The sequence below is a fragment of the Lissotriton helveticus genome, chromosome 3_1, assembly GCF_964261635.1.
Source record: "Lissotriton helveticus chromosome 3_1, aLisHel1.1, whole genome shotgun sequence".
NCBI classification, from domain to species: Eukaryota; Metazoa; Chordata; class Amphibia; order Caudata; family Salamandridae; genus Lissotriton; species Lissotriton helveticus.
In genome coordinates this window covers 714,840,112-714,865,773 of record NC_136061.1, presented here as the reverse complement: position 1 = coordinate 714,865,773, position 25,662 = coordinate 714,840,112, and the positions used below count along the sequence as shown (strand labels likewise).

At 53.5% G+C, this 25,662-nt stretch overlaps 1 protein-coding gene across 3 annotated transcripts in view; it reads right to left on the bottom strand.

Annotated features, from left to right (window-relative positions):
* The window catches only part of QSER1 (glutamine and serine rich 1), a 1,012,913-nt gene that overhangs the window by 458,346 nt on the left and 528,905 nt on the right, over positions 1–25,662 (bottom strand). For all 3 annotated transcript variants that reach the window (XR_013608715.1, XM_078680856.1, XM_078680858.1), the window contains one exon: positions 7,229–7,497. Coding sequence is in view for 2 of the 3 variants with exons in the window: in XM_078680856.1 (XP_078536982.1) it covers positions 7,229–7,497 (269 nt within the window). In the remaining variant the exon portion in view is untranslated. The remainder of the gene's footprint in view (positions 1–7,228; positions 7,498–25,662) is intronic.

Here is a 25,662-nt window from a genome sequence, read left to right as displayed (position 1 = left end):
GTTCAGCCGTGATCGTCCAACTTCGTGACCCATACTGCAGAACTACAAAAGGGACTATTATGGCCAGCTCAGCAGGTGCCAAGCACTTCCACAACCCGATTTCCGTGAAGTACAACTCTTATTTAGACTTCTGTGCCAACATATCAAATGTATTGTATTAGAATGCTTAATATTTTGTGTAAGTACAGCACAAAATCAGCCAAGAACAGGAAAAGAAAGCGAACACGTGCAATGATCCCTCAAGAATAATCCACCCTGGAGATGTGCTTCTATCGCAGCACACAATCTTGGTTTGTGCCTGAATATGCCGGACGCGGAACCGGGCGTTACTAAAAGTAACTCGCAGCCTCCTACAGCAACACCAGCTCTCCTGGTTCGTGCATGAGCTGCAGATAAATAGCAGCCAGTGCACACACTTTACTGGATATGTCAGATGCGGACCCTGGCTGGGCAGATGATTACTAAAAGTAACGCTCTGCCTTCCACAACTAAACGGTCTCAAGTGGTTAGCGCATTATATGTTTAAGGATGCACCCTGTGCGCACAATTTATTGAATATGCCAGACGAACACATGGGCTGTGTAGATGATTATTGAAAGTAACGCTCTGCCTCCCACAATTGAGCCGGCCATAAAGGATGCAGCCTGTGTGTGAAGACACTTTATGGAATACGCCCGACGCAGACACGGGGGGCAGATGTTTACTGAAATGAATGCATGGTCTCTAACGCTAAAGACTGCAGCAGAGAACTACAGAGAACCGTCACCGCCGCCGCCGCCACAGCCCACCACAGCCCGGCGGCAAAGGAGAGAGCGGAGTGCAGCAAGCGGTAAGCGGAGATCGTATCATCACTCGTCCCCGCCACAACCACCGCTAACTGTCCGCCGCGGCCGTTCTCCCGCCAAGCAAGCCAAGCGGTGCAACTCGGTGAGCAGTGAACGGCCCCCCACCTGTAGCTACCTGTAGCTGCCGGCAGCATCACAGAAAAGGAAGCTGCGCGCAATGAGCGCTGCAGATTTGTGAACGCGCCCGGCCATCTGGATTCACTAACGGAGGCACCCTGACAGCTCCTAATTATAAATAATGTACTTCTTTGCGCGAGCACGCACGAAATATGCCTCAAAATGGCGGAACAAAACTACATTTACCCTATCACTTCAAGCCTATTACAAAGAAAACACAAGGAAGACGAATCACTGGCCACATGACATAAAACGCTAAGGAATGTCTGGAATTTCTCTCTCCAAGGCCCTCTTCTTCTTTTTTTTCTCCTTTAACATTAGTTCTCTAACTCCTCCCCTTTCAGGGGAAGGAGTCCGAGCCCTAAAAAACTGCACATATAAAGGGAAGCCCTCAATTTATATGGGTCCCTTTTTACACGACTTCACTGACCATTCCACCTGTGCCTTCCAACAAGCCAGCTGCGTAGCCACGCACCCCTTTCATCGTTACGTCACTTGTAAGTAAGCATGCATGCTGTACTAGATGGAATCGGGAGGAATGTACCAGGCTGTACTACAGGACGGTTAAGAGAACCAGTAAAACCAGTCTTTCTGCTATTTTCCCGTTTAATGTCTCTGGAACATCTGCAAGATTGGAGTCCTGTCAATGACAGGTCTGCGCGTGGACCTACCTGTCCCAAACCTCTCCCTTTTAGGTCCCTTTTAGGAATAGCAATGACGGGCACTAGTGGGAGAGTGGCAGAAAACGTGAAAAGCCTTGGTGCAAGGTCATCGGTTAAGAGAGAAAAGAAACTTGACTGCACAGATCCCGAGGGGACGCCGAGAGAATGTATATATCTAGGGTGCGTTTCCACCAGCTGCCCAGGACCCCAGCGCTGTTTGTTCAGCCTGATTCTGCTGATAAGTCAGGATTCCAACTTGTGCAGGTGCTTTTGACTGGATTCATTATCCTCGCCTCTGAAAACCCAGTAAAAGTGGCATTTTGTAAACAGCTTTTGGTCCTGCAGATTACTGGGGCGGGGCAGGGGTGACCAGCTTGGGTGACTTTATCGAGCGGGCGTCTAGAGGCTTAAAGGGATGCAGCGAGGGCAAATCTGAAGGCCGAACTAGCAGCGCTCTTTACAGTACAATTATGTTAAACGGAGTCACGTTGTGAGATGCGCGGATACCGATGTTTCTAAGGAAAGACCCACTCGACTGTCTAGAATACTGAGTTGCCTCCTACTGATGTCAGATGTGGAATCTCCTTTAGAGAGAACGGTGTGTTGCCTCTTCTCTCGCTGCGTCTTCTCTCTTTGCCTCTTCTCTCGCTGTCTCTCTCTCAGGCACTGGCCTCTCTCAGCCCTTTCTTTATCCAAGCTAGTCTAGTTTGGAGAGGAGGGCTGGGCTTCAACTATGAGATGGAGAGAAGTACAGTTCCATTGTCTACTTCGTTCTTTACATGTTAACGATGAAAATATATATACACTGTAGTAAGCGCCGCGGTCAAGTAAGCAGGCATGCTCCTATTATTGAAGAGGTGGTGCGAGAGAGCCGTAATGACATGAGTGAGTGCCAGTCCCACAGCAAGTCAGATCGGTCAATTCTCCCCCTCCCCTTCAGGATTGCTCGGGGTCACGCGTACTGCTCTGATCGGAGTACCATTTTTAGCTCAAACAAAAGAAAAACTTCAACTCCCATAAAAGAAATAAGTGCACTGGCCAAAAACATGTTATAAACCAGTAGTGCGCGCGCACCACAGAGGAGCAGGGGATCGAGGGAGCCTGTGGTCTGTGCCGCGCTGATGCGCGTGCTAGACACCGATGGGAATGGACGAAGCACAGGCGGGACATGCGCCCTCCTTTGCCCAATTGTGTGCCTTATTTTTGTAAAAAAAGCACGCTAAAGCCAATGGCAGCCGGCGAAAGCGTGATCACACGCACGAGCGTGTGGTCAGCTTTCAGAACCCCGTACAAGAGGTCTCGCGCTGACCAAGCACTGCAGTGCACAGCAACACTAGGCGCGATACCTAAAAAGGCGTTGGGAGGCGAACTTCAATTCAATGCCGCATATTAAAAGGTACACTTTCAACCAAGCAAGACACCAACCTGGTGAGACAATGGATGAGTTTGTTGAGAGACTTGATACGCTTATAAAGCACTGCAAGTTCAATGAATTCAATGATGAAGCCATGTGTCTCAGGGTCATTGATGGTTGCCTCTCCTATTCATTCCGATGACACATGCTGAGAGAAAGGCTCAGTTTCGAGAAAGTGCTCATGGCTGCAAGAGTAGAGGAATGTGCCAATCGACAGGCTGCTGATATGGGAGCTGGAACAACCCAAAATCAATTGGCTTTGAGCATGAAAAGTAAGCATAAACACAAGGCAGAAGCCCACCAAGTGATGTCTCAGCAGAAAAAGAAATTGTGTTCTTGAAGTGGATTCTCCTTTCCATATGAAGATAAATGTCCTGCCATCAGACACATATGCAAAAGCAGCAGGAATAAAACCAATTTCATAACGATTTGCAAAGTGAAAAAGAAATTAAGCGTCTCGAGATGAGAAGAGAAGATGGACGTTGGAACGTTCCAGAAGCACTCTAGCCACTCCCACAAGGCCAAACAGCAACATCGACTAATGCAAGTGACAGTGAGGAAAATGGGCATGTGATGGTGAGGTCAGTCACAGACTGACGTGCGCAGGTAGGATTGCCAGCCTGCAAGGGAGACACAAATCTGAAAAGAACTGCCACACGAAGAAACAAAGTTCATTTGGCTATTGTCCTAAAATCATGCTCAAGGTGAATGGTTGCCCTACAACTTTTATTATTGATAGTGGTGTGTAAAGAAACATCAGGCCGGCAGAAAAGTACAAAGAACTGATCCGATACCGTGTGTCACACTGTCAAGAACAATGGTGTACACCTGGGCAGCTTTTACACCCTTGCAAAGCAAATGATCCTTTGTGGCAACCATGCAGCACAAGAAAAAGGCAGTGCAAGCGCCAATTCATGTGCTCCCAGGTACATCTTCAAGTGCCAGCTTATTTAGTTTTGATACTGCTTCTGACATGGGACTTTTCTCTATTAACTACACCTTGAATGTGGATTCTGAAATAGTAAGCCAGTTCCCGACATTCTTTCATGGACTTGGGAAACTTAAAACAATCAAGGCATAACTTCAAATTAATGAAGATATTCGCCCCATTACACAACGACACAGTCAAATTCCTTTTCACTCTCAGGAAGCAGCTGGGAAAGAACTAGAAATGCTACTAAAGCATGACATCAGTGAGAGCCCTACTGGTCCAACACTGTGGGTTTCATCCATTGTGGTGGTGCCAAAAAAGGACAGTGGAAGTTCAGTGCGCATTTGTGTTGATATGAGACGGCCAACAAAGTTACCAAATGAGAAAGACATCCAGGTCCACATACTGCGGACATGATCACACAGTTGAAGGGTGCCAAAGTTTACTCCCACCTTGATCTGAACAAAGGTTACCATCAATTGAACTCGAAGAAAACTGTAGGTACATTACTACTTTTTCAATGTAAGTTTGTTTGTTCTGCTATAAAACACAATGTTTTTGTGTTGTCACCTGCAGACATATTTCAGGATACAATTTGTTGATTAATTCAGCCTGTTAAACAAGCCTTTAACTATACACTGATTATATACTGGTGTTTGGAGCCACACCAAAGGAACAAGACCAAGTACTCACACAAGTATGCCGTCTGCTTGCTGATGCAGGTCTCGTACTAAATTCTGAAAAGTGTGAATTTAGGGCATATTTTTTTTTAATGGAAATGGTTCCTGACCCCGAAAAGCTACACGCACTGTCATCTACTTGAACTCCAGAAGATGGGACCATGCTACGATCCTTCTTGGGCATGGCCAGCTATTGCTCCAGGTACATTTGTGACTTTCCCACTGTGAGTGCCTCTTTAGGAAAACTAACAAAGCAAGATCATCTGAATGAGACCAAAGTTACAAGAAAATCAAACAGGCAATTGAATATGCAACTGAAATGGCTTACTTTAATGCAAAATTGCATACAAGGTTTGTGGTGGATGCAAGCCTTGTGGGGTTGGGGGTTATCTCTGAGGTTTGAGACAACAAGTTGTTGAACTGGCACAACAAGGACATTGTGGCATTGCCACAACTAAAAGAGACCTCAAGGATCAAGTGTGGTTCCCGAGTTTTGACGAACGAGTTGAAAGGGAGCTTATCATCTATGCAACTCCGTCTCCCAAAACGAGTCAGCACCCATTGAACATGTCTGATCTACCTAATCAATCTTGGCAGAGGATATAAGGTTGCTTTCTTCGGGCCCCTCAACAACAGACATCATCTCATGGTAGCTGTTGATGAGCACTCACATTTTACTCTAGTGGAAGACTTATCAACCACACGTGACCAAGTTATTGAAAGGGTGGATGACTTTTTCACAACATGGGGTGTTCCCTCCATTCTCGAATCTGACAATGGTCCACCCTTCAATAGCAGAGTGTTCAAAAACTTTCTGAATCATTTGAACACAAACATCAGAAAATTACACCTCTCTGGACACAGGGAAATGGCGTTGTTGAATGATCTATGGGTAATTTGTTTTATTTTTTTACGGAGTTTTATATAGCGCGAACTTGACCTGGCATCGGGTATCAGAGCGCTTCACATAGCACCAGTTGTGTTACATGAGGACACATTCATTTTTGTTAGGCAGGGGGAAATTAAGTGATTTGCCCAGAATCACAGAATGTTCAGCGTAAATGCAGAGACTCTGACCCAGTTCCCCAGATTCGAGGTTGACCGCACTAGCCATTAGGCCAACTCCTATCCAGCTTGAAAGGGGTGGCTCAACATGCTGCACTGGAAGGCATAGACCTCAAGTTTGATTTGCGCCCAGCACTTCGTGCCCATCATTCCACTCCTCATTCCACGACAGGAGAAAGTTCTGTCACCTTGCTAGTTGGGAGAGTTCTTGGAATAAAAATACATCAATGGGCCACCAAATGGTCAATAGACACTGCAAGATTCTTGCCACAGACACCTCTCGCAAATGCAAAATAAAGGCTTATGCCATTAAGCGCCGACATACTTGAGACAAAGTTTTCAAAAAAGGCGACGAGTTCTTGCCAAGCAAAAGCAGTCATGCAAGACGGACAATCCACTTGATGCAGAACCGCTAAGAGTTGTGGCGAGCAAAGTACATATGGTAACAGCCCAATGACCTGGAAAATCCATAACCAGAGCCTGGTCACATTTTAAGCTTTTGCCTCGATGTTCATCGGCTCACACCTCGTGAATGAAGCAGGTCGACCTGAGGCCGAAGTCAAGCATCCAACTCAACTACAGAGATGCCAGATGAAGGCGCCCCTCATATCTCATACAATTAGACCTGGAAGACAGGTGAAAGCACCTTGACGACTCATGAAGGAGTTGGAATTTGTATATATATTTGTTCATAGTTTTTATTTAACAAAGGGGGAGATTTGTGTCCTGTGTTTATGTGTATGAGGACAATAGTGGTCCTCGGCAGGCTCCTTACAAATATTATGTTATCTGGTGGGTGTGGTTAATTAAGTTTGTGATGAAATGCCTTTAGTGAACGGTTGCATGCTGAAGAATAAAAACGTGCAAACAGAGCTCTGTGTGTGGAGTAGTCTGTGATATGCTCACGGGTTGGGGGAGGATGCTACATATGTGTGTACATTACAACCATATTAACTCCACATAATAAAATACAGAGCATGTCAAATACACATAGGAATACGCCTATATCTAAGAACTGTTCACTGTTCTTCTAATCAAACACTGATACTTTGTGCAATCACGTGAAACCCAATGCTCTGTACAAAGCTCTACTTATCCCAGCTAAACTATTCAATATCTGAGTGCTTAGCTTTACTCACGTTTAAAAATTATACTGCACATTATCTAATTTATGGAAGAATGTCACCGATACTGCGTATACCATACCAACACCACATAAAAGCTTGTATGGCACACTCTAAAGTGTACATACTTAATATTTCTGATTAAATATACACAGTACTCAGTATAAACCTACTGCATATGTATTTTCTGTTACACTACCTCATGTGAATTTCTCACTCTGTAAACCCCTCATACTGTTCTACAGAACTCCATAAGCTGCCAGCATTGAGTCTATGCCATTTAAAATAATTGTAACTAAATAAAAGTTAAAAGAAAAGAAACCACTAAGTACAACAAATAAGCAGGTATTTGAGCAGTTATCTTAGATGAAATTGAGAAGTTTGGATTACCTTTAAAGCGTCCACATCTTCAAGTTTAACTACAAATTCATCTCGTTCTCTGAATGTTCCTTCTCCTCCACTGTCAGACTGTTCATCCTCGGTGAAACCTTCAAATGCAACTGTGCCTTGTGGTTTAATCAAATTAGCATCAACGACAGGCAATGTAGGTGTTTCTATAGCTTTCGGATTTTCTTCAACTTTTATTGCTGGTGAAAAGGTACCGGGTGGCTCTTGTTTCACATCAGGGGCAAGAGAGGCAGTAGGGACCTTTTCAGATTCTGAAGAGCAATAAAGGAAAAAAAAAATGTTAGGTACACTCTAATGAAAAACTGTTACGGTGCACATAACTTCTGTACTGTCCAAGAATAAGGATACAAGCTTAAGTCTCTCGGCTATGGGTATTTAATTCATGCCATCTCAAATACTATCTGGCAATACAAAAGTGTTCACATGTTTGCTATTTGGTAAACTGCCGACCAAATGTGTCATTCAGAGAGCATCCTCTTCAGTGACTACTCCATCATCTTTTAGTGTGTCCCCTCCTTGCTTGTTCTGTTCAATTATGTAACCCCCTTTTTGTACACTTCTCTGTTAGCTAGATAAGAGCTCTAAAAAATTCGTATGGACATAATTCTAAGACCAGTCCAGTGTTTCACTTAACTTTAGTACTGCTGAATCACATCAAAACTCTGTTGTCCAACTTAAACAGAAAAGACTCACAAGACTACTCTGTTTGGAAATGATCCTTAAATTCATTATTGAACCTCATATACCATACTCCTCAATAAATAATTTCCTGAGGTGATCTGAGCTTCAAAAAGCAAATGTCAATTCACTGGTAAACACCCCAACTTAGATTCTGGTCATCTGCCCAAGTTTACGGTGCTTCCCAAGGGTATGGATGAATGTCCATTATTACAACTACAGGTCGTCCAAATGCAAATGTGCCTTGCACAATCAAAGTCTGGCCTTCGGGAAATACTACGGACTGAGTCAGCCTTGTAGTGCATGGTGGTGGCAGTTTCTGGACTGTCAACGAGGCGCAAACCGCCACATTAGTCATTCTAAACCCATTTGCTGCATTCACTCCAAACACTGGATCTCTCCCAGTTAGCAGCGCTTGTAAAAAACTATTTTTCTCTGAACCCAAGGAGTTTGCCTGCTGGTAACACCACTGTCTCTGTTCATGTTTAATATCTAATGACACCCTTGGGGTGTGGCCAAGATGGCCGCTAAAGTGGACGTATATTGCGGAGTTCCACCACATACCCTGAGAAAAAAATCCTTCATCATCCTCCTTCCGATGCCACAGTCCTGAACCCCCCTGTGAGAGGTTCCCCTCTGGAACAGTAGAGCTGATCGACTGTATCCAGGAGCACCAGCATGCATGGGCTCGACAAGAGCAGTGGTTCCACTGGTTACTGAGAAGCCGGTGGGCCCAGAGTGCACAGAGGCTGCCGGATGGAGGATTGCGGGTGGGCCAGAGAATGGGAGCATTGCGATGACTGCATGTTGGTAGGGGAAGGCCCCTTGTGACTGTGCTACTGCAGAGGGGAGCACGCCTGCGCCTCATGCCAGGGCTTAACTGGTGAACGTGACGGATGGTGCTGGTGGGCCTTGGTGGCAGGCTGGCTGGAGTGGTAAAGTAGCAGGTCTGGACAGGAGTGGCAGTGCCTTCTGACTGACGGGGGCTGGTGGGCCTAGAGGACTCCATCACGCCTGAGCTCCTGGTGACTGGCACTGGCGGTAGCTTTACTGGGGCAGGCCTTGTCAGCGAGGTGGACTCCACTAGTGGCGGTTGCCTGAGGACAGATAGTGTCTGCACTGGGGCAAAGAGGCCCTGCAGGGAGGCGGGGAGGGGGAGCAACTCCAGGACCCCTGGCCAGGGACTGGCTGAACAGTGCTACAGACAGCATGGGCGGGCCCCCAAAACCGGCTGAATATCGGGCAGAGGGACCCAGCCTGTATCGAGCCTGGAACCAAGGCTCCTCCTTACTTCCATGGTTGACTCCTGCTGCCCTCTTCTCTGCATAGGTCTCCCCCTCTCACGGAAGTGCTCATTCAGAAGCTGCCTCTGGTCTGAAGAAGAGGGGGGAAGTGGTGTGACCACTCTTTTGGAGATAAATGAGGTGGCGAGACAGACGAGGTTGCATAGCTGGAGCCCTCCAGACTCCCATTCCCTGGGCTTACCCCCTGAGGAGTGGGGGACAGATGTCGAGGCAGGTTGATGGTAACTTCGGGGGAGAGCTGTAAGGGTACCACGGGGATCCGACCCTGCAGTATCTGGGCAATACCCAGCTTTAACTACGTACGCATTATGATGGTGAAACCAAAGGGGACTAGGCTGCTCCAATCGTCCAAGGACATACACTGGTGAGGGGCAACTAGCCGGCAAAATGCTAGTGCGGCTGCTGAGTGAGGGTGAGGGGGTGGGAGGGGAATACCCTCCTCCCCAATAGGGGCCATATGCAATTCTCAAATAGATATTCATTTGGCATTTACAGAGTATTATCACGCCCTTTATGTTGTACAAGAGGACCTATAATCAAAAATAACAATAACAACAATAACAACATTTATTTCATCAGTGACTTCCTACGGGAATCCTCCTCACTTGTCTCGACCCACTGCCGCGTGCATAACTAAAGGAGCCTATGTAGGTGGAGGAGACATGCGTTGCAATAAAGCAGATAGCACGAAATAAACACCGGGAAAGGATGATCTCCCCATAGAAAACTATGGGCCAGATGTAGGAGCCCTTTACCGACCGGTAACGGCCGATTTCGGCCGTTACCGACCGGTAAATGGGTTTTGGGGATGTAGGGGCACATTTTTACAGATTCGGTAAATTTACCGATTCGGTAAATTTACCGATTCTGTAAAATACCGAATCGGTATTTTTACCGATTCGGTAAATCTCAGATGTAGGTGGGACTCTTCTGAGTCCCAAAGGCCCTACAAATTCGGTATTTTACCACCCAATCCAATTGGGTGTTAAAATACCGAATTCAGGTGTGCATGCACATGTGTGCATGCACACCTATGCCATGTGACAGACAGACATGCCCTTAGGGCATGTCTGTGTGCCACATGGTGCACATGTCAATTTTTGGGGTGCCAGAGGGTGTCAAAGTGACACCCCCTGCACCCTGGCAGAATTCGGTATTTACCGATTCGGTACCGAATTGGTATTTCCCATTGATTCCTATGGGCTTCACAGCCCATAGGAATCAATGGGAAATACCGATTCGGTATTTACCGACTCGGTAAATACCGAATCGGTAATTCCACATCTGGAATTACCTACATCTCCCCCCTTCATATTTACCCATTCATAAATACTGAATCGGTAAAATTCGGTATTTATGAATCGGTAAATACAAATTACCTACATCTAGTCCTATGCTGCCTTTGGCACAGTCCTTTCACTGCATCTACTGAAAATGTATTCGGAAGCAAAGGACAGAGGCATGCTCCCAGCATTCCTCAGAGAAGCCTTGATTGCTGTGCTGCCTGAGCCAGGGAGTGGTCTGGCTCAGGCAGTCATATAGACCCGTCATCGTTATCATTATAAAATACTGGGAAGGTACTGGCAAACAGATTAGCACCAGTACTTGGAACACTCGTCCATCCAGACCAGAATGGTTTCATACCAGGGTGCAATACGATCTTGAATTTTCACTGATTGCTGGGTTTGACGGGTATGAATTTAGGCAATCCGAAGATCTGCTTGACGGTGTCGTTCAATATAGAAAAAGTGTTCGACACCCTGGGCTGGGATTACTTATTAGAGGTTCTGGAACAACTGGGTGTGAGACCTTCCTTCATGGGGTGTCAGCGCTATATTGACAGTCAGGGTTAAGACGGGCTGCACAATACCAAGCAGTGATGCCCATTGTCTCACTCATTTTTGCACTTAAGATGGAGCCTCTGGCTACATACCAGGGCCTGGCTGTGGGGCGTGTGGGCGTTCGAAGAGAGGCACAGTGTATCGATATACGCGGATGACGCGCTGATTTACATACATGATTCCCGCACATCACTACTACCATTGATGGAGATACTCAAGATATTTGGAGAGATGTCTGGCCTCCAAATTAATTAGTCTAAGCCGTGCTTGTTCCTGCTCCAATGGGCATCAGAACACCGGAGAGAATCAATGATGCCCACCAGACTCGTGTGGCGCTTTGATACATTTAAATATCTAGTGGCAAATATTTATCATTGTGACATCGACCTGAAAAAAGGGAACTTGGATAGAGCGAAAGCTTCAGCATGTCCCTCCCTTCCCTTCTGGACCTCGTTACCGCTGTCCCTAATGGGACGAGTAGCGATAGCTAAAATGTTGCTATTACCCCAGGTGTTGTATTTATTCATGGCCCTACCACTGATAATTGCTAGACGATTCTTTGATAACCTCCAAGGACTGTTATCTCAATTTAATTTGAGGGACGGGCGAGAAACGAGTCGATGTACGACACAAAGCTTGTTAAAATGAGGAGATTTTGAGTAGAACCGTGGCAACAAGTCATTTAAAAACACTATGATGACTTATTAGAATCACTAATTTCAGCATCGACAGTTCAAAATCTTGGTGTCCTGGTATCCTTATGGACACAAAAATGTAATAAAAGTTTATCAGCAATGGTCCAGTTTTATTTTCAGCTTTTAGAAGTATATGTATTAATGGTGATGAGGCATTACTCACATCCAAATATCACATTGCCAAGTGGCTCAAATGTCTGGTCAGCTTGGCTTGTAGGATTTATGTAAAGGGACCACATTTCAAAACCATAGTCTTTGTTTCATTGGCTGTCTGTAGCATAAAGGATTTTATTCAAAATGACTGTTGCGATACGAATGCCTATTAAACATCACTTCCTTGTATGTAGGGAAACAATAACACCTTACTGTAAATGTTTATGGTCAGAACTCAGCAGCGGTTCCTAGATTAAATCCCCCTCTTCAAGGGGTTTTTCAAACAAGTACGCTTTCATCTGCAAACCTCTTACTGGGGAGTTCAAGCATCATTCTATTTGATCCTCTGAGATTCAAATAAAATCACAGATTTTCATTTGAAGTAGGCCACTGAGAGTTAAAGCACCTCAAAACTGCTGTCAGTGGAATAAATAGAGTACATAAATGAAAGGATGTACTCGTTTATTAAATGTACACCAAATAAGCAACTGGTTTATTGCCTCCACTGCTTACACGTTAATGTAGAAACAAGCAAGCAGACATGTCCCGGTTAAAGCAAGCAGACAAGTCCCGTTTAAAGAAAGCAGGCATAATGCTGGCAATAGGAGACTAGGTCATTGTGCAAAAATAAAGGAAAAACGACACTAATGTAAATAACAGTTAATTGTGTTATCTAACTTTACTGAGCTAGTTAATGTAACACCGAATGTTGTAATAGCTGGTATCACGCACATATTTACAATATAGCTCCAGTTTGCTTATTGCCTGAGAAATTTAGTTTTTAGCGATTTAAAGAAAAAAAAGTTTTGCACGAAGCACAGGCATAAGTGTAAACGCAATTTTAAAATTTCTGTTTCTAAATAAGGAATAGCAGTCTTTACTTGGAGCGAATAACTTGCACACACGGCATCTGAAACTGGTCTGCACGTTTGCAAAAGTGTAGCATAATGACCAAATAAGTGAAGCATAATGTCCAAATAAGATGACATTAAACAAAATTTAAACTCACAAGGAACATACCTAAAATAAAACGGGAAAATAAAGCATAGCCTGACTTTTTTGGTTTAGCATCTGCCGTGCAAACACATGTGATAACAATATTTCCAAGTAAACAAACAATGATCTTCAAACCATTCTTTCAACTTTCCTACTTCGAAAAATAATAATGTTACAATCTTACATACAACGAGCATTTACAATCCAATGGTCTCGGCATTATTAAAGGTAGAGCTATTGGCATTGCTCATGACTTTTTTTTTTTTAAATAAATAAATGGCATTGTCATTTACATTGCCAATAGCTTAATCGTTAAATAAATGGCATTGTCATTTACAATGCCAATAGCTTAATCGCTCGCAAATGCATGACCTATTGCATTTACACCCACACAGAGCCACCCACACACACACATACAGAGCCACCCATACAGAGACACACACACAGAGCCCCCCCACACACACAGAGCCCCCCCACACACACAGAGCCCCCCACACACAGAGCCCCCCCACACACAGAGCTCCCCCCACACACACAGAGCTCCCCCCACACACACAGAGCTCCCCCCCACACACACAGAGCCCCCCCACACACACACAGAGCCCCCCCCCACACACACACAGAGCCCCCCCCCACACACACACAGAGCCCCCCCCACACACACACACACACAGAGCCCCCCCACACACACACACACACAGAGCCCCCCCACACACACACACAGAGCCCCCCCCCACACACACAGAGCCCCCCCACACACACAGAGACCCCCCCACACACACAGAGCTCCCCCCACACACACAGAGCTCTCCACACACACAGAGCCACACACAGAGCCACACACAGAGCCACACACAGAGCTCCCCCACACACACAGAGCTCCCCCCACACACACAGAGCCCCCCATACACACACAGAGCCCCCCCCCACACACAGAGCCTCCCCCACACACAGACACCCCCCACACACACAGAGCCCCCCACACACACACAGAGCCCCCCCACACACACAGAGCCCCCCCCACACACAGAGCCCCCCCACACACAGAGCCCCACACACACAGAGCCCCACACACACACACAGAGCCCCACACACACACACAGAGCCCCACACACACACACACACACACAGAGCCCCCCACACACACACACACACAGAGCCCCACACACACACACAGAGCCCCACACACACACACAGAGCCCCACACACACACACAGAGCCCCACACACAGAGCCCCACACACAGAGCCCCACACACAGAGCCCCACACACACACACAGAGCCCCCCCACACACACAGAGCCCCCCCACACACACAGAGCCCCCCCCACACACAGAGCCCCACGCACACACAGAGCCCCCCACACACACACACAGAGCCACACACACACACAGAGCCCCCCCAAACACACACACAGTGCCCCCTCACACACACACAGTGCCCCCTCACACACACACAGTGCCCCCTCACACACACACAGAGCCCCCCACACACACACACAGAGCCCCCCCACACACACAGAGCCCCCCCACACACACAGAGCCCCCCCCACACACAGAGCCCCCCCCACACACAGAGCCCCCCCCACACACAGAGCCCCCCCCACACACAGAGCCCCCCACACACACAGAGCCCCCCACACACACAGAGCTCCCCACACACACACAGAGCCCCACACACACACAGAGCCCCACACACACACAGAGCCCCACACACACACAGAGCCCCCCACACACACAGAGCCCCCCCACACACACAGAGCCCCCCACACACACAGAGCCCCCCACACACACAGAGCCCCCCACACACAGAGCCCCCCCACACACAGAGCCCCCCCCACACAGAGCCCCCCCACACACAGAGCCCCCCGACACATGGAGCTCCCCCCCACACACAGAGCCCCCCATACACACACAGAGCCCCCCACACACACACTGAGCCCCCCACACACACACTGAGCCCCCCACACACACACTGACAACCCCCACACACAGAGCTCCCCCCACACACACAGAGCCCCCCCACACACAGAGCCCCACACACACAGAGCCCCACACATACACACACAGCCCCACACACACACACAGAGCCCCCCCACACACACACACACAGAGCCCCCCCCCACACACACACAGCCCCCCCCCACACACACACACAGCCCCCCCCCACACACACACAGAGCCCCCCCACACACACAGAGCCCCCCCACACACACATACTGAGACCCCCCCCACACACCCAGAGCTCCCCACACACACACAGAGCTCCCCCCCCCACACACACACACACACACAGCTCTCCACACACACAGAGCCACACACAGACACACACACAGAGCCACACACAGAGCCACACACAGACACACAGAGCCCCCCCACACACACAGCTCTCCCCACACACACAGAGCCCCCCATACACACACAGAGCCCCCCCGCACACACAGAGCCCCCCCGCACACACAGAGCCCCCCACACACACACTGACACCCCCCACACACACAGAGCTCCCCCCACACACACAGAGCCCCCCACACACACACAGAGCCCCCCCACACACACAGAGCCCCCCCACACACACAGAGCCCCACACACACAGAGCCCCACACACACAGAGCCCCACACACACACAGAGCCCCCCACACACGCACAGAGCCCCCCACACACAGAGCCCCCACACACACAGAGCTCCCACACACACAGAGCCCCCCCACACACAGAGCCCCGCCCACACACACAGAGCCCCCCCACACACACAGAGCCCCCCCCCACACACAGAGCCCCCCCCCACACACAGAGCCCCCCCACACACAGAGCCCCCCCCACACACAGAGCCCCCCACACACACAGAGCCCCCCACACACACAGAGAGCCCCCCACATACACAGAGCCCCACACACACACAGAGCACCCCACACACACAGAGCCCCACACACACACAGAGCCCCCCCACACACAGAGCCCCCACACACACAGAGCCCCCCCACACACAGAGCCCCCCCACACACAGAGCCCCCACACACACAGAGCCCCCCCACACACACAGAGCCCCCCCACACACAGAGCCCCCCACACACAGAGCCCCCCCCACAAACACACACACACAGTCCCCCACACACACAGAGCCCCCCCAGACACACGGAGCTCCCCCCACACACAGAGCCCCCCATACACACACAGAGCCCCCCCCACACACACAGAGCCCCCCCCACACACACAGAGCCCCCCACACACACACTGACACCCCCCACACACACAGAGCTCCCCCCACACACACAGAGCCCCCCACACACACACACAGAGCCCCCCCCACACACACAGAGCCCCCCCCACACACACAGAGCCCCACATACACAGAGCCCCACACACAGAGCCCCCCACACAGAGCCCCCCACACACACACACAGAGCCCCCCACACACACAGTGCCCCACACACACACACAGAGCCCCACACACAGACACACAGAGCCCCACACACAGACACACAGAGCCCCACACACAGAGCCCTACGCAAACACACAGAGCCCCCCACACACACAGAGCCCCACACACACACAGTGCCCCCCCCCACACACACAGAGCCCTGCCCCACACACACAGCCCCACCCCGCACACACACAGAGCCCCACACACACAGAGCCCCCCACACACACAGAGCCCCCCACACACACACAGCCCCCCACACACACAGAGCCCCACACACACACAGAGCCCCACACACACAGAGCCCCCCACACACACAGAGCCCCCCACACACACACAGAGCCCCCCACACACACAGAACCCCCCACACACACAGCCCCCCACACACACAGAGAGCCCCCCCCACACAAAGAGCCCCCCCCACACAAAGAGCCCCCCCCACACAAAGAGCCCCCCCCACACACACAGAGCCCCCCCACACACTCAGAGCCCCCCCACACACAGAACACCACACACACACAGAGCCCCACACACACAGAGCCCCACACACACAGAGCCCCACACACACAGAGCCCCACACACACAGAGCCCCACACACACAGAGCCCCACACACACAGAGCCCCACACACACAGAGCCCCACACACAGAGCCCCACACACACACACATAGCCCCCCCCCCCACACACACACAGAGCCCCCCCCACACACACAGAGCCCCACATACACACAGAGCCCCACACACACACAGAGCCCCACACACACACACAGAGCCCCACACACACACAGAGCCCCACACACACACAGAGCTCCACACACACACAGAGCTCCACACACACACAGAGCTCCACACACACAGAGCCCCCCCACACACACACACACAAACAGAGCCCCCCACACACACACAGAGCCCCACACACACACACACACACAGAGCCCCACACACACACACACACACAGAGCCCCACACACACAGAGCCCCACACACACACAGAGCCCCCCCACACACACACAGAGCCACACACAGAGCCACACACACACACAGACAGAGCCCCCCCACACACACACAGTGCCCCCCACACACACACAGCCGCCCACACACACAGAGCCCCCCACACACACACACAGCGCCCCACACACACAGAGCCCCCCACACACATACAGAGCCCCCCACACACACAGAGCCCCCCCCCCACACACACAGAGCTCCCCACACACACACAGAGCCCCCCCCACACACACAGAGCCCCCCACACACACACAGAGCCCCCCCACACACAGAGCCCCCACACACACAGAGCCCCCCACACACACAGAGCCCCCCCCCACACACACACAGAGCCCCCCCACACACAGACCCCCCACACACAGAGCCCCCACACACAGAGAGCCCCCACACACACAGAGCCCCCCACACACACAGAGCCCCCCACACACACAGAGCCCCCCACACACACAGAGCCCCCCACACACACAGAGCCCCCCACACACAGAGCCCCCACACACAGAGCCCCCACACACATACAGAGCCCCACACACACACACACAGAGCCCCACACACACACACACAGAGCCCCACACACACACAAAGCCCCCCCACACACAGAGCCCCACACACACACACAGAGCCCCACACACACACAGAGCCCCCCACACACACAGAGCCCCCCACACACACAGAGCCCCCCACACACACAGAGCCCCCCACACACACAGAGCCCCCCACACACACAGAGCCCCACACACACACACAGAGCCCCACACACACACAGAGCCCCACACACACACAGAGCCACACACGCACAGAGCCCCACACACACACACAGAGCCCCACACACACACACACACACACAGAACCCCCCCCCACACACACACAGAACCCCACACACACACACACACACAGAACCCCACACACACACAGAACCCCACACACAGAACCCCACACACAGAGCCCCCCCACACACACAGAGCCCCCACACACAAACAGAGCCCCCCACACACAAACAGAGCCCCCCACACACAAACAGAGCCCCCCACACACAAACAGAGCCCCCCACACACAAACAGAGCCCCCACACACAAACAAAGCCCCCCCCCACAGACACACAGAGCCCCACACACAGACACACAGAGCCCCACACACAGAGCCCCACACACAGAGCCCTACGCAAACACACAGAGCCCCCCACACACAGAGCCCCACACACACAGTGCCCCCCACACACACACACAAAGCCCCGCCCCACACACACAGCCCCACCCCGCACACACATAGAGCCCCACACACACAGAGCCCCCCACACACACAGAGCCCCCACACACACAGAGCCCCACACACACACAGCCCCCCACACACACAGAGAGCCCCCCACACACAAAAAGAGCCCCCCCCACACAAAAAGAGCCCCCCACACACACACAGAGCCCCCCCCCCACACACACAGAGCCCCCCCACACACACACACACACAGACCCCCCACACACACACAGAGCCCCACACACACACATAGCCCCCCCACACACACACAGAGCCCCCCCACACACACACACAGAGCCACACACACACACAGAGCCCCCCACACACACACACACAGAGCCCCACGCACACAGAGCCCCACACACACACAGAGCCCCACACACACAGAGCTCCACACACACAGAGCTCCACACACACACACACAGAGCTCCACACACACACAGAGCTCCACACACACAGAGCTCCACACACACAGAGCTCCACATACACACAGAGCTCCACACACACACACAGTGCCCCACACACACACACACAGAGCCCCACACACACACAGAGCCCCACACAGACACACACAGAGCCCCCCACACACACACAGAGCCCCCCACACACACACCGAGCCCCCCACACACACACAGAGCCCCCCACACACACACAGAGCCCCCCACACACACACAGAGCCCCCCACACACACAGAGCCCCCCCCCACACACACAGAGCCACACACAGAGCCACACACACAGACACAGAGCCCCCCACACACACACACAGAGCCCCACACACACACACAGCCCCCCCACACACACAGAGCCCCCCACACACATACACAGAGCCCCCCACACACACACACAGAGCCCCACACACACACACACAGAGCCCCCCCACACACACAGAGCCCCCCCACACACACACAGCCCCCCCACACACACAGAGCCCCCCCCACACATAGAGCCCCCCCACACACACAGAGCTCCCCCCACACACACAGAGCCCCCCCCACACACACACAGAGCCCCCCCACACACAGAGCCCCCCCACACACAGCGCCCCCCCCACACACAGAGCCCCCACACACACAGAGCCCCCCACACACACACACACACAGAGACCCACACACACAGAGCCCCCCCCACACACACAGAGTCCCCCACACACACAGAGCCCCCCACACACACAGAGCCCCCCACACACACAGAGCCCCCCACACACACACAGAGCCCCCCACACACACAGAGCCCCCCACACACACAGAGCCCCCCACACACACAGAGCCCCCCACACACACAGAGCCCCACACACACACAGAGCCCCACACACACACAGAGCCCCACACACACACACACACAGCCCCACCCACACACACACACACACAAAGCCCCACACACACACACAGAGCCCCCCACACACACAGAGCCCCCCACACACACAGAGCCCCACACACACACACAGAGCCCCCCACACACACACAGAGCCCCACACACACACACAGAGCCCCCCCACACACACAGAGCCCCCCCACACACATAGCCCCCCACACACAGAGCCCCCCCCACACACAGAGCCCCCCCACACACAGAGCCCCACACACACAGAGCCCCACACACACAGAGCCCCACACACACAGAGCCCCACACACACAGAGCCCCACACACACAGAGCCCCACACACACAGAGCCCCACACACACAGAGCCCCACACACACAGAGCCCCACACACACACACAGAGACCCCCCCACACACACACAGAGACCCCCCCCCCACACACACACACACAGAGACCCACACACACAGAGACCCACACACACACAGCCCCACACACACACAGAGCCCCACACACACACACACAGAGCCCCCCACACACACAGAGCCCCCCCCACACACATACAGCCCCACACACACACACACACAGAGCCCCCCACACACATACAGCCCCACACACACACAGAGCCACCCCCACACACACAGAGCCCCCCCCCCACACACACAGAGCCCCCCCCCACACACACAGAGCCCCCCCACACACATACAGCCCCACACACACACACACACAGAGCCCCCCACACACATACAGCCCCACACACACACAGAGCCACCCACACACACACAGAGCCCCCCCCACACACACAGAGCCCCCCACACACACACAGAGCCCCCCCACACACACAGAGCCCCCCACACACACAGAGCCCCCCACACACACAGAGCCCCCCCACACACACAGAGCCCCACACACACACAGAGCCCCCCACACACACACAGAGCCCCCCCACACACACAGAGCTCCCCCCACACACACAGAGCCCCCCACACACACAGAGCCCCCCCCACACACACAGAGCCCCCCCCACACACACAGAGCCCCACACACACACAGAGCCCCCCACACACACACAGAGCCCCCCCCCACACACACAGAGCTCCCCACACACACACAGAGCCCCCCACACACACAGAGCCCCCCACACACACAGAGCCCCCCCACACACAGAGCCCCACACACACACAGAGCCCCCCACACACACACAGAGCCCCCCACACACAGACAGAGCCCCCCCACACACACAGAGCCCCCCACACACAGAGCCCCCCACACACAGAGCCCCCCCACACACAGAGCCCCACACACACAGAACCCCACACACACAGAGCCCCACACACACAGAGCCCCACACACACAGAGCCCCACACACACACACACACAGAGACCCCCCCACACACACACACAGAGACCCCCCCACACACACACACACACACACAGAGACCCACACACACACAGCCCCACACACACACAGAGCCCCACACACACACACACACACACACAGAGCCCCCCACACACACAGAGCCCCCCACACACATACAGCCCCACACACACACACACACACACACAGAGCCCCCCACACACATACAGCCCCACACACACACAGAGCCACCCCCACACACACAGAGCCCCCCACACACACAGAGCCCCCCCCCCCACACACACAGTGCCCCCACACACACAGAGCCCCCCACACACACACAGAGCCCCCCCACACACACAGAGCCCCCCACACACACAGAGCCCCCCCACACACAGAGCCCCCCCCCCACACACACAGAGCCCCACACACACACAGAGCCCCACACACACACAGAGCCCCCCCCCACACACACAGAGCTCCCCCCAAACACACAGAGCCCCCCACACACACAGAGCCCCCCCCACACACACAGAGCCCCACACACACACACAGAGCCCCCCACACGCACACAGAGCCCCCCCCACACACACAGAGCTCCCCACACACACACAGAGCCCCCCACACACACAGAGCCCCCCACACACACAGAGCCCCCCCCACACACAGAGCCCCCCCCACACACACACAGCCCCCCACACACACACAGCCCCCCACACACACACAGCGCCCCCACACACAGAGCCCCCACACACACAGAGCCCCCCACACACACAGAGCCCCCCACACACACAGAGCCCCCCACACACACAGAGCCCCCCACACACACAGAGCCCCCCACACACAGAGCCCCCCACACACACAGAGCCCCCCACACACATACAGCCCCACACACACACACAGCCCCCCCACACACACAGAGCCCCACACACACACACAAAGCCCCCCACACACACAAAGCCCCCCACACACACAAAGCCCCCCACACACACAAAGCCCCCCACACACAGAGCCCCACACACACACAGAGCCCCACACACACACAGAGCCCCCCACACACACACAGAGCCCCCACACACACAGAGCCCCACACACACAGAGCCCCACACACACAGAGCCCCCCCCACACACACAGAGCCCCCCCCACACACACAGAGCCCGCCCCCACACACACAGAGCCCCACACACACACACAGAGACCCCCCCACACACACACAGAGCCACACACACACAGAGACCCACACACACACACAGAGCCCCACACACACACAGAGCCCCACACACACACACAGAGCCCCACACACACACACAGAGCCCCACACACACACACAGAGCCCCACACACACACAGAGCCCCACACACACACACAGAGCCACACACACACACACAGAGCCCCCCCCACACACAGAGCCCCCCACACACACAGAGCCCCCCACACACACAGAGCCCCCCCACACACAGAGCCCCCCACACACAGAGCCCCCCACACACACAGAGCCCCCCACACACATACAGCCCCACACACACACAGAGCCCCCCACACAGAGCCCCCCCACACACACAGAGCCCCCTACACACACAAAGCCCCCCACACACACAAAGCCCCCCACACACACAGAGCCCCACACACACAGAGCCCCACACACACACACACAGAGCCCCACGCACACACAGAGCCCCCCCCCACACACACACAGAGCCACACACACACACACAGAGCCCCCCCACACACACACAGTGCCCCCTCACACACACAGAGCCCCACACACATACACACACAGAGCCCCACACATTTGACTATAAAATTCCTTCCACAGACCCCCACCGTCACTGTCACTGGTGCTTAGTGTCCTGAAACGTTGCGTGAGGGTAAACAAGCCCTTGCACAACTTCCACAGAGCAGATCAGTTGAGAGGCAGCTACGGGGTTTGGCATGCTTCATGCAATAAATGCTGTGTATAGGGTCGATTTGAAGGGGAAATCACTGCCATATAGCCACTAAAGACCTGTCAGATCTGCACCTCTCACGCTCCGATTCTTGGCTTTTGAGTGTTAAGCTCGGGTACGTATTACTGCAGCCATTATAGACAGTCTCTCTCTACAACCAATGGTAAAGTGGTGATAATTCACCTGACTGGACTCGGAGGCGGATGTTTGCAGACGTCAGCTGGTTATCCGGAACTACAGCCTCCAGGCACGAGAAAATGCGGAGGGTTGGTGTTGGAAAGGCGACCCCGGGGGCGGCAGAAGATGTCTGACTAATCACCCCTCGGTCCACCTCTCCGTCAAGAAGTAGCCGAGCGTTACCGAGAGGCCTCCTGGGTGAGGGCCCTCTCCTAGGATCGTACAGCAGAGGAACCACACACTACAAACGGACACCACACCAGAGGTTGAGTTCGTAAGCTTTATCAGGAAATAAAGGCCGCTGGGTCCCAGCGATATGTACAAGTAGACCGCGGGGGTCTGTAAAGTCTCGAACAAGGGGGGTCAGGGTAGCGGGACAGTCTCGGTTAGGGTGTATGCAGGGATACCCTGCGCACAGCTCTCAATCCTCGAGCCGGGGGTTCCGAGAGGTGGAGCCGCGGCAGCGCCAGCAGGCTCTCAAGATGGTTCGACAAGGTGGGCCGCGGCAGCGCCAGCAGGCTCTCAAGAGGGTTCGGCAAAGGTGGGCCGCGCCAGCGCCAGCAGGCTCTCAAGATGGTTCGGCAAGGTGGGCCGCGGCAGCGCCAGCAGGCTCCCAAGATGGTTCAGCAAAGGTGGGCCGCGAGGCAGCGCCAGCAGGCTCCCAAGATGGTTCAGCAAAGGTGGGCCGCGGCAGCGCCAGCAGGCTCCCAAGATGGTTCAGCAAAGGTGGGCCGCGGCAGCGCCAGCAGGCTCTCAAGAGGGTTCGGCAAAGGTGGGCTGCGGCAGCGCCAGCAGGCTCCCAAGATGGTTCAGCAAAGGTGGGCCGCGGCAGCGCCAGCAGGCTCCCAGGGTAGCGTCAGGTTACAGGCAAGTGAGTTCTTCTGGTGTCGGCCGTGACAGCGTCAGCAGGGCTTCCAGTCCAGGATACAACTGCTGTCCTACTCCGGGGCTGGCCCAGATATAGGACTGGAGTCCTTTGATGTCCGGACCCTCGCGCCTGGGGGTCAGAGGGGCCGGGAAGATGGTGTCCAGACACCCAGCAGGGGGGTGGGGCCAGCACCCAGGGATGCCGGGGGCGATCGATACCAGGCGTCCGGGGACGGTTGGAGGGCCATGGAAACTCCCCTCCTCCGGTATCTGTCGAGTGGCCACTCGACCACCTGGGTAGATCTTGGCGCCTCGATGTCTGGGCTTCGCTGGGCCTGGGCCGGGGCCGCGTGTTCGTGACGTGGTGGTCCCAAGATGGAGTCGGGCGAGGCCTCGTGCTCAGGACGTGATGGGCCCATGATGGAGTCAGGCCGGTGTGGTGGCCCGGGGTGGTAACCGGACCGATAGTGTTGGTGCGTGCAGGGTAGGCCGGAAGGGGCCGCCCGGGGCTCGGTGGAGGGCCGATGTCGTCCGGGGCCCACCATGCGGGAGGGGTAGGACCACGCCATGAGGCCGGGTCCAACAGTTGGCCTGTGGTGGCTTGATCGCCCTTGGTTTAACACATCACACCCAATATGATCGAAGCTGCTTTCTCTCTCATTGTGTCACTTCCTGGCTCCACGTTCAAGCAAACACAACAACCACACAGTACTTTCCCTCGACAAGGGGCGCAGATTGGTCACAATTAAGAGCCCCCCACCACCATTCAGGGGACACCATGCAGGTCAAGCATATCGGCGAGGTATGGGAGACGCGAGGGCCCCTCATCACATTCTGCAGGGCCCCATCATTTTGCGTTACGCCACTGGCCTTGTCATGTAAGACGGTATCTGTCACCTTTTCTACCGCTCGTTGCACTCCTGTTACGGCGGGACGACATTCAGTGGACCCAGATAAGTCACTCCTAAGATCCTTCAACTCCCTCCTTATACGTCATGAGGAAAGTAAAACGGCGCAAACATGTACCCTCCAAATGATCTTCGCACCCCCATGCCTGTGCACCGAGCTATTCTACATGCTAAGTGCACCCTCAAAATCTCACGCACGCCAATGCACGACAACCCCACAACAAATCAAACCTGAGCGGCACACCACGGGCTGCCTCTGATCAGGGAATATTCCAGCGCTGCGAAGTCACGGCAGTGGTAAAAGCGCTCTAAAGGCGACAGCAAAAAACATGGACACAAATTAATATTTACCACCAATAGGGGTGGCATGAATACACATACGAAAATGTGAACACTTAAGAAAATGTGCCTGCATGGTCAGCAATCCGACACAAATACAGTCACGTTTTGGGGAATAATGGAGCTGATACACAGCATGGTAAGCCCAAAGGATGTGTTTAA